At 41.4% G+C, this 10,569-nt stretch overlaps 1 protein-coding gene across 1 annotated transcript; it reads left to right on the plus strand.

Annotated features, from left to right (window-relative positions):
• The first annotated feature begins 402 nt into the window (after positions 1-402).
• PRLHR (prolactin releasing hormone receptor) lies at positions 403-1,471 on the plus strand. The gene has a single exon (XM_010211620.2). The coding sequence runs from the start codon at positions 440-442 to the stop codon at positions 1,469-1,471; it is 1,032 nt and encodes a 343-aa protein (XP_010209922.2). The 5' UTR covers positions 403-439.
• The last annotated feature ends 9,098 nt before the right edge of the window (positions 1,472-10,569 follow it).

Raw genomic sequence — 10,569 nt, forward strand, 5'->3', positions numbered from 1 at the left:
CCTCTATCTCACGCCTACCTCCTCTCCCCCTGTCTCCCTCTCTCTGCCACGCACACACACAGGCTCGTGGATCTGCAGCAGACGGACGTCCAGGGCACTTCTTGTCATCCAAAGGAAAAAGAATCCTATGGGATTAAAAAGCTACAGCAGTAAGTACTCACTGCATTAAATGTTTACTAAATGGCATGTTGTCAAAGCCTAGATTTAATAGTAAATACAAAAGGACTTGGTGGTATTTTATTTTTCCTAGGGACTGCTGAAAGCTGCCTCCTGAGGATTACAACTTCACCTTTTGCTTTTGCAGATGCCTGTTTATTATCCCTGTGGTAACCTCTGGACATTGAGTAATCCATTCGTTACCCACACTGAGCAAGTGCAAGAATAGTGCATTGATAGCTGCTGCACCCGGCTGAGGACAGACTACAAAAGGAGGGAAACGATGAATTCAGACAATTTAACCTCCCAAAGCTTCTTCTCTGCTATTCGTAGCAATGCCAGCAATTTATTCTCAGGGCTCCAGTTTGTTCAGTCCTTCAAGCCACTCATCATCCCCTGCTACTCCCTGGTGGTTTTTATTGGCATCATTGGGAACTATCTCCTCATCTATGTTATCTGCAAGACAAAGAAAATGCACAATGTCACCAACTTTCTGGTAGGCAATCTGGCTTTCTCAGACATGCTCATGTGTGCAACCTGCGTGCCCCTGACCCTTGCATATGCCTTTGAGCCCAGAGGATGGATGTATGGACGTTTCATGTGTTACTTTGTTTTCTTGATGCAACCTGTCACTGTGTTTGTCTCTGTCTTTACTTTGACTGTCATAGCTGTGGACAGGTATTACGCCATGGTGCACCCTTTCCGAAGAAGGCTCACAATCCCTATTTGTGCTTACATCCTTGCTGCTATTTGGCTGCTGAGTTGTACCTTGGCTGCCCCAGCCTTGGTCCACACTTACCACGCAGAATTCCCAGAACTGGACTTCTCCATCTGCGAGGAGTTTTGGTTCCACATGAAACGAGATCGCTTAGCTTATGCCTACAGCACTCTGATTATCACGTATGTGCTGCCTTTGGCTGTCATCTCTCTGTCCTACCTGAGAATCTCAGTCAAGCTCAAAAACCGAGTGGTTCCAGGCAACGTCACACAAGGCCAGGCAGAGTGGGACCGAGCAAGGAGGAGAAAGACTTTTCGCTTGCTAGTCTTAGTGGTGGCAGCCTTTGGAGTCTGTTGGCTGCCTCTGCACATCTTCAACGTGATAAAGGACATAGATATCAGCCTGATTGACAAGCAGTACTTCAACTTCATCCAGCTGCTGTGTCACTGGTTTGCAATGATGTCTGCTTGTACAAATGCCTTCCTGTATGCCTGGCTCCACGACAGCTTCAGGGGGGAGCTGAAGAAAATGTTTGCCTGGAAAAAGAAGAAAATCGGACCCACGACAAACTGCATTATGGCCAGTGTAATGCTGTGAACATGGAACTGGTGGGAGGCACTTCCCCCGTGTGGTGATGCTGTAAGTCATTCCCACTTTTAATAACAATCAGGGCTTTTAATAATCAGCAGCTCTCCCCTTCTGCGGAAACAATGACTGAGGCCACCTCCCAGAAATGTCTTTACCTTTTGACAAAAGTTAGAGGCCAAGGAGATCTTAGGACAATCAGGTCCTCTTACTTATAACACAGGGATTCTCCGCATCTGTTTTGGATGTTGCTGGCATCCTTGCAAATGCTCAAGTAGTTGGAAGAGCAGCGTTTGCAGCAGGGCCACTCATTTGCCCCCTGGCCAGCAGCGCTAGGCAGTAATGTTTGCTTCATACTGTCTGAGCCCAGAATTGTCATGTGGTCCCAAATCTGCTGTGTCGCACAACCCTGCCACAGGGCATGTAGCAAAATAAGCAGGAATATCGGAGAGGGGACATAAAACTGAGGTTACACGTGGAGTCTGACTGTGATGCAGAGTGATTGACTATTTACAAACATACCTGGTGGACTCGCTGATGCTGCTAGCAAGGAAGCACAGATGGGAACAACGTGTGGTGGAAACTCATCCAACATAGCACCATGTTATGGATGGCCATTAATACCGAATCACGTTCCTGACGCTGTCTTGTGTGACCCCATTTGCTGACTCTATTGCAAGGTGGCTCTAAGTGGAAATATTCTGAAAATAGACATTTTCTTTTCTGAAGTGGTTTGCTGTAGCATGCTCATTCAGAATCTTTAATGACCCGGTGTAATAGTTATTACATATTAAACAGAGATTAGCCAGCAAAGCAGCAGAATCAAGGTGCAGTTTCAGCCCTGATGCGCAAGGGCAGCCAGGCCTAACTGCACAGGGCCAGAAAGCACGAGCTGCTGGGCAATTCCGATGGGAAAGAGGGAAAGCAGAGAAAGAGACTGAAATTATTCCAGCTTGTAAAACTACAGCTGCTGTGGAACTGGGAATGTTATTTTGCTCATCAACAATCAGAAAGTTGATCTGGTTAAAAAAATTCACATATGCATACGCACATCCTGGGGAAAGCATTGTGAAGACATTTTAAAATCCCTTTCCACAAATTTGCTTAGAATTTCAAGCTGTAATTTCGGTTGTTTGTAATGAGGAACTGAATATTAGAAGCTGATTATGGAGACATTGAATTGAGGAAGTCTCTTTAAAGTGGACATTACTTGCTCTCTCACTGTATTTAAATGTACCTAACTGCCTTTCTTTTCTTGATTTAAAGATTTTGATGACTTATTAAAAGATGTTTTGCTTTTGTTGAATTTTAGGAACTCTAACATTTATTTTTCTTGCAGGCCCAACAGAGAAAGTTACTGGAATAACTGGAGATTTCAAAAAGGCAAAAACAAAAAAATCCAAACCAATCAAATTTTAAAAACTTTTCAACAATTTTTTCAGGGCTTTTTTGAAGAGAACAGAGTAGACCATCAGAAAAAAAAAACCATTGAAACTATAGTGCAAAAAGTAGCCTTAAATAACACAGCAGAATTCTGGTTTTTGAAGATTTTTCTTGTTACTTCAAGGCTATTAATTTGTCAGTTTGCAAGGTCTCATTAGAACAGAGATGACACTGAGAGGTCATGATGTTTACCACCTCAGGACTGAACAGACTTAACACAAAGTAATCCAAAGTCCAAGAGAGCATCTAGAGAGACTGTTAACCACAGCAGGCCTTGAATCATTTCCTTCTTATGCATCATGTTTTTACCCTCATTTTCTGGCATTATTAATGTTCTCTTGATGGCTGCTGCAAAGAGCTGTATAAAGCAAATGAGTTTACGTTTTTTAATTTTTTTTTCCATGATAGAAATGAGCCGTTTTCCCATGCATTCTCTGTCCTTGGGTACTGGAGTACCTCACTCGGGAACTCACCAGGAATATCTGGCTATGGACGGCCCCTGTTTGCAGCATTGCCAAGGTCCGTGGTCACCCGCAGGAGCTGGTCAGGAGTATCCAGCACTGCAGGCACCATGGGTGCTCCCAGCACCCTCATTTAAGTGCTGGCTAAACATGCACAGCCTTGAATCTGCCCGGACTTGAGCTTCCACTCAGGATCCTGCTGTTAATGTTGCATTTTGGACCAGAAAGCTTGGAACCTGCCCCTTGCCTCATGTCCTTCCCAGTCACTTGTGGGCCTCGATTTCATAGATACACCCTAAAAACATCTGTATGCAACCTCCACGAGGTCCTGAGGTCCAGCCAGTGACTGCAGCCTCAGTGGTGGGGTCTTGCAGTGACCTTTTTTGAAGGTTTTCCCTGCATGGTGCACAGGAGAACTCTAGGGTGACAGGGTGCAGAGCCCTGAGGCCCAGCTGCATCTCCTCAGCCCTGCTCCTGAATCCAGCCCCAAGAACTTCTGCTAAATGTAATTACTGTTTTTGATGATTTCCAGAGTAATAAACAATAATAAGATTTAGAAGCATGTTGGTGTACTTCTTTAATCCAGTTATGCAAATAATTATATTAAAGGGCTCCATGCAAAATGCGTTTGCTGCCTCCACCCTTCTCTAGGGAACAACCACAGTTCTCTGAGGCCTAAGGCTCATCAGGATAGTATTTTTGGTGGTGTAATTTTTAATTACAATTTAAGAAACCACTACATGCTTTGATTTTATAAAGTGGCACAGATCTTGACTTGGTGAACCTATTAACTTTCCCTGTAAGGGTTTTAGTATTTTCTTGAATGCCTTCATATCCAAGGACTCTGGCGCTACAAGGAAGCTGCTCTGCAGGGATGGAGCAGGGTTTGCACCTGAGCTGAGGTCTGGCAGGATGCTCTGCCACCTTCCTCGTCTGGTGAGTTTCACTCTATTTTTTCCCAGATACTGAGAGACTTTCAGTAGATAGGTGAGAGTGAGGTGTTCTGGATTTTACTGCAGTAATGTTATTTATGATGGCCCTTATGACTATTCCTAAATGTCAGCCTCTTGTAAACACTCCCAGCTGTGCTGTGGGGGTTGTATCCACTGCTCAGAAGGTTTAGCATATCCTCTTAAAAACAGAGAGAGGAAAGGAGCTAAAGGAGACAGGCAGGAAAAGGTAGGATGTCTCTAGAGGGATGACCACAGCTTTTGTTAGGAGGAATCACAGCTTCACTACATATGAGGAATATATGAAGCTATAACACACAGCTGTTTGAAGGACTCATAGGACGTCAATCGAGCAAATACACTCTATTTCCAAAGTTTGCAGATACAAAGGAGCTTATTGAGATTTAAGCTACTCCTTATGGACAAAAGTTGGGTGATATTAAAAGGCAATGCAGTTATTAACAATGTGAAAGCGTAAAATGCAGTTTGAGCAGAAATGAAAAATCAGGCTTTCAGAATGAAATCAGCTAAATTTTAAACCAGGCAAAATAAAATAAAATAAAATAAAATAAAATAAAATAAAATAAAATAAAATAAAATAAAATAAAATATAAAACAAAACATTTACTCTAAACTCAGTTACAGTCAGGTGTCTTTCCTAGACCTTGAAAACAACAACTGCTAACTTTCACCAATGACAACACTGTGTGTTTCATTGCTTCAGATAAGTTATCTCCTTGTACTTTTAGGATGAAAAGAAAGGGTGCAGACATTATACTTGGGGACTGGCATATTGTCTGGGATGGGTGAAGGCAGAGCCTTCTGCAAGGCCTTCCCTCACAGGAGAACCCTGAGTGCTTCCCAGCTGCCAACCAGGGGAAAGCTGGTATTTCTTATACCAGCTGACCAACAGATGCTCAATATTATTATAAATGAGCAGCTCTTGCTTGTCAAGGTAGCAATAGTGAGCCATAATTAGCTGTCTAAGATTAAACAGAGTACAAATATAAGAAAAAAACCCTCTATATCTACTGCTGAAAGAAAAGCCAAATTGCTCAATGCACCATCAGACTGCCCCTTAGATGAGAAGAGCACAGGGAAAGAAACAGCCCACAGGTAATTTAGCCTAGGAGATTGCTGTCTGCCACTTCTGCATATGAAATGTAATTATTTTTTTTTCTCCAGTTTTACCACTGCCCATCACCTTTTTTTATCCTGTTCTTTAAGAAGAAGAAGAAAAAAAAAAAAAAGAGTTTGCTGAGTTTGCTTCCCACCTCTTCCCTTGGCGAGAAAGCAGTCTCTTTCCCTTTAAACTTCTTCCTGCTGGCAAAAGTATTATATTGACCTGACATCCGAAGTTTTCTAGTAAACTTAATCTGCTGCATGAAGCGTTTTGCAAAACTGCAGCTGGTGGGAGCAAACCTGGTCTGTTTGCCATCCAGAGTACTGTTTTTTGGGTTTATGTCAAGCAAATATCCCTTCCAATCCACAGCAACCTCACTGCAGACCAACCACGTTGCTAACTCCTCCTACGGATCCTCTCCCCTGAGCCTAAACTCCCCTGTAAACTCCCAGCAGAATTTGGCCTCTGAAAGTCCCAGGGAGCAGTCACAGAAACATCTAAGGTACCCTGCCCACTTCAGTGAGATGTTTTCTTCCAAAACCATTATCACTGTCCTGGTTTCAAGAGCAAGCCACAAACAAGCACATTCTTAAACGTGTCCTGATATAATCAGTTGGGAAGTTTTTTCCAGGCTTATTTCAATCACAGTTTGTATACGTTTCTCTTCTCCCTGCTCTCCCATCCCTGTTAGTCTTTTGAAACCATTGATCAGTTTAAAAAACAATCACTAGAGGCTGTAGGCTAAAAGACATTGAATGCCTAAAAGCTGTGTGAAATTAGGAAGAATATTGGCATCTTCTTGGTGTTGATCAGGGAAGGGAAGACATCCAAATATTCTCAGATTTAGGTACACTGTAATCCCCTAAGGATTACACAGGGAATGCTGTAAGCTGCTTAGACCTAGCTGTGAAATGATCAGGCTGCATCCCTACAGCCACTGCTGAATTACCCAAAATGTCAAGGGTTAAAGGAATGAAGCTCACAAATATTTCATTCGAGTTGTGCCTCTTTGGGATCTAAAATCTAATCTCTTCACCAAAAAGCTGATTGTCTGTCTTGTTTGTTTTTCTTTACTTTCCCATTCTATAGCCTGGTTTGTCAAACTAAGTTAATTAAGCCAGTAATTTATATAAATAATTATAGATGCACTCAGGATTTCCCTGCCTGTTGGTAATCAACTTGAAATCACTGCTATCTGTTTGTGGCCAACCGGGCTTTGCATTCTTTGCATCTTGTTTATATTAATTAACACCATTAAGTAGTAATTTCCTTGCCTTTTCTCTGTAGGAATCGTATGAATGAGGGGAGGAGATGGTTTTAATTCCTACATATCTGTCAGGCACTGGAGACACAGCAGCTAGCACGGAGGCAGAGAGACACTCATTTCAGGAGACTTAATTTACAGAATAGTAAGGAGATTTCTACACAGCTCCCTGGTATTGAGAAAGCTTAACTGGAAGAAGCTGATGCTCTTTTGAGGCTGGATGAGTGAAAATGCAACAGGGAAACAAAATGGTAGCAATCACAAGAACTGTCACAGGTTATGAATCAGTCGCATCTGTAACCTGTTACATATGGGAATGCGAAGAAGCAAAGCACTGTTACTATAAAACCAGCCCTGTATAGAGTGTTGTCCCTCACTTGCTGTGAAACAGTTAAATTTAGGAGGGTTTATTGCCCTGCCCATCCCTCTGCTCACCCTCATGTCCTTCTTCCCATCCCTCAGCAATACAGTGAGCCTGAATAGGAGCAAACCAAGCATATTTATGACACCACAAACATTCGTGCATGGTGCAGAGATAGCTGAGTTGTGGGGGATGCACTTACGAAAGGGTCTTTTATAAAACTTACTGAAAAACACAGAAGCCAAAACATAGGGCTGCACCTCCCAGCAAAGGCATCTGTGGGAAATGTGTGCTGGTCTGGAGGAACTGAGATGAAAATAATCCAAATGCCACCTAAAGAGTTTTCCATGAGCTACATTACCAATTAGAAATTATTTTTTGCACAATCACATATGAAATATTTCAAAAGACAAAGAAAAACCTTCAGCATGCAGTTTTGGAATGTTTTTCCCTTAATTACTGGATGTTTTAAATCCAACATCTACCGTTAAGGTGCATAACTTGAACCAGAATATTTTTAATATTACTGACTCTGTTAAGGTTAAAAAATTATTGTTATGAATAACTTTTCCATTAAAATGTACCCTCCTGTCTGTGCTATGGAGTAATGTTTATCTGTAAAAGCTTTTGTACCACTCATAGCACAGTTGTCAGTCACAGCAAATTCTAGATGACTATGACAGTGCATCCACTTGGAAATCACCAGAGACTTGAGATGGATGAAACATAAATCATCAGCTCTAGCCGTTGAAGAACAACGTTTTGCTGTAATTGGACAGGGATTTTTTACTTCTATTTTTGAATCCACCCAAGACAGCACGGTTTTATACTTTTTTCTCCTAGAAAAGTTATATGCAGTATCTAACAACATTATCATTTTTTTCATAGTTCATAAAGTCGTTGATTGCTAAATGAAGAAACACATTTTCCCATGAAAGAGTATAAAGTGGCATTAAACAGCGCTAAACGTTGCTGATTTGAGAATATGAAAGGCAGAGGTCAAACCTCAAGCGGGGACTTAGAGATATTCCATGTCCTGAAGCCACTGAATCATTGAATGTAGCTGCTTATTGAAAAATTGTCTTTCAGTGGTTCACCAAGATGAGGACTTGCTTTCTACTCCTGTACGTTTTAAGGCAAGGTGTCCGAATTTCAGGCTTGAGTTTTTTCAAAAACTTCAAATTTGATCCTCATCACTTTAGTAAACCTCCAAATGTGTCTCTTCCTCCTACTGATAGTATCTCTTCTGTTTGCTTTTCTTAGCCACTTAAGATGGGTTATCTGAAGATCGCCTTCACTTCAGAGTATTCAGTCTCTCTTCTGCTTGCAAACCTTTTCAACCTGTGTAAAAAAGCTATGGGAAAGCGATTCTCCATGCTCTACAAACAGCCTTCTATCCGTATGCTTGTGGATAGAAGCACTATCTGGGCAGGAAGATAAATCAATACTAATTAATGTCCCCCCAGAAGGTAAACAGTCTGTCTGCAGCGAGTAATGTAGCAAGGAATCGTGTAGGCTGGTTTTGCCTTTGCTTTTTGCACCATATCAACCAGGGTTTATGCATGTGACAAACAGCGGGCCTGCTGCTTGTAAAGGTCACCACATGGGCTGAGATAAAAGGAACCTACAGACTTTGGAGACGAGTGAGTTGAAGGTCTGTTCCTTTCATTGCTGGCACAAGTGAAGTGACCATTTCAGGTAACGTAACCATTTCATCTGCCTGGTTAGGAACACACAGCAGCAGTTCCCAAAGACTGGAACATGCCTAAAATGCTCAAGAGCTCCAAGTATTTAGTCTCATAGAGTAGTCAGATCTCCTGCCCATTTCCTGCAGGAGCGATGTTGCTTTCATATTTCAGTCTGGCAGCCAGAGCTAGGGTAACAAGTGATGCCTATAGATGCCTATAGATATATATTCATACTTGTAAGACAGCAGACCTTTTCAACAGTGAGGGTTGTTAGCTATTAAAATAATTTTCTTACAGCAGTGGTGGATTCTTTATCACTGGTAATTCTCAAATTAAAGATGTATAACTACTTAAATTAAATATTTTTCAAATAAGAATAAGGAGGAAGATCTTGTAATTTGTTTTACATTAGAGGCTAAAGTCTCTATTAATTATGATGTCCTCTTCTCTTTGAATCTATATTTCGGGGATTTTTTTTGAATAAGTCATAATTTTTGCTGGAACATGAGCTCATGAGAACATCAAAATATGAAAGAAAATTCATAATAGGAGAAAACAAATATTAAAAAATGGGAAAGGCTGGCTAGTGAATGTCATCTCACAAGCTATGGTAGCAAGTTCTAATTTCTTATGTTTATGCTGAAGGGCTTACAAAAGTGCCAAATCAATTGATATTACATTAACTTCATGTGAAGTTCAGAGGGAAGGCTCAGTAGTTGGACAGATATAGGAAAAGGGTTTTTATATGTATCAGATCTTTTAATCACAGACAGACACTTAGCAATTTTAGCTTTTGGGAAATTAATTAGTATTGTTAGGGGAGTTAAATTCTTCCATTATTGCGGTCCCTTCCAGCAAGGTTTGTTCTCATAGACACGAACAATTTTGCTTAATTGCTCTGTAAAAGTACATGATGTTAAGAAAAGGGACCAGTGCACACTGACTCAAATGTGTGTTTGAGTGTTGTGCTGAAGGAACGTTACTCATAAGCCTACAACATTGGCTTACATTCTGCTCACGATTTCTTAGAGTTTTGAATCACAGTTCCATCTCCTACTCGTACGGTTAATCACTCCTGAGACATCTAGAACATATTTCTTCCTAATGTAAGGATCATTAGAGAAGGTCTCAAAGTCCATTATGCAATTCCCAGGGGATTTGCAATTGACAAATCCATTTGGACTCTTACTTATTTCCTTTTTTTTTTTTTTTTTTTTTTTTTTTTTTTCATGTGCTCACAAAGATTTTATTCATTCTGGGGCTTTTTTGACATAGGAAGGCAAGACGACTGATCCACCAATCCCTGATTAGTCTTTTCCTCTCATTCTTAGCCACAAAATACATTTGCCCATTTTGTTTTATTGCTTCCTTTTCTTCGTACGGTCCGATCCTGCCTTTAGTAGAAAATATGACCAACACAACAGGAAAGAAAAGCTCACATAGTTGCATTTCTGTCTTTGATGCTGGCTTTCACTTGTAACCTTGTTGTGGGAGAAATACAAGCACAGCATGTGGTTTGATCAGTCACTCCATGAGCTGGCAAATACGTACACCAGCTGCCTAAAGTGCTGCTTGTAGCTGCTCTTCTGACCTTCGCCTCACAGCAGTGCTGTGAAAGAAGGTGTCTTGATGAAATCGGCGTCTTCTAAACGAGGGATAAAGAGAAATATAGAAAATGTAGCAGTGAAAAGGACACAGAGGGAAAGAGGGAGAAATACCATTCCTCGCACTTTCTATTCGCGCTCAGGATGTCATGAGAGGACACAGCTCCTGTGACCCTGGCTGCCAAGCAGTGAGACGGTAGATACGAGGCTCTGGCT

Source organism: Tinamus guttatus, unplaced genomic scaffold (genome assembly GCF_059628265.1).
Source record: "Tinamus guttatus ecotype Peru unplaced genomic scaffold, ASM5962826v1 Tinamus_guttatus_pri_ptg000079l, whole genome shotgun sequence".
NCBI classification, from domain to species: Eukaryota; Metazoa; Chordata; class Aves; order Tinamiformes; family Tinamidae; genus Tinamus; species Tinamus guttatus.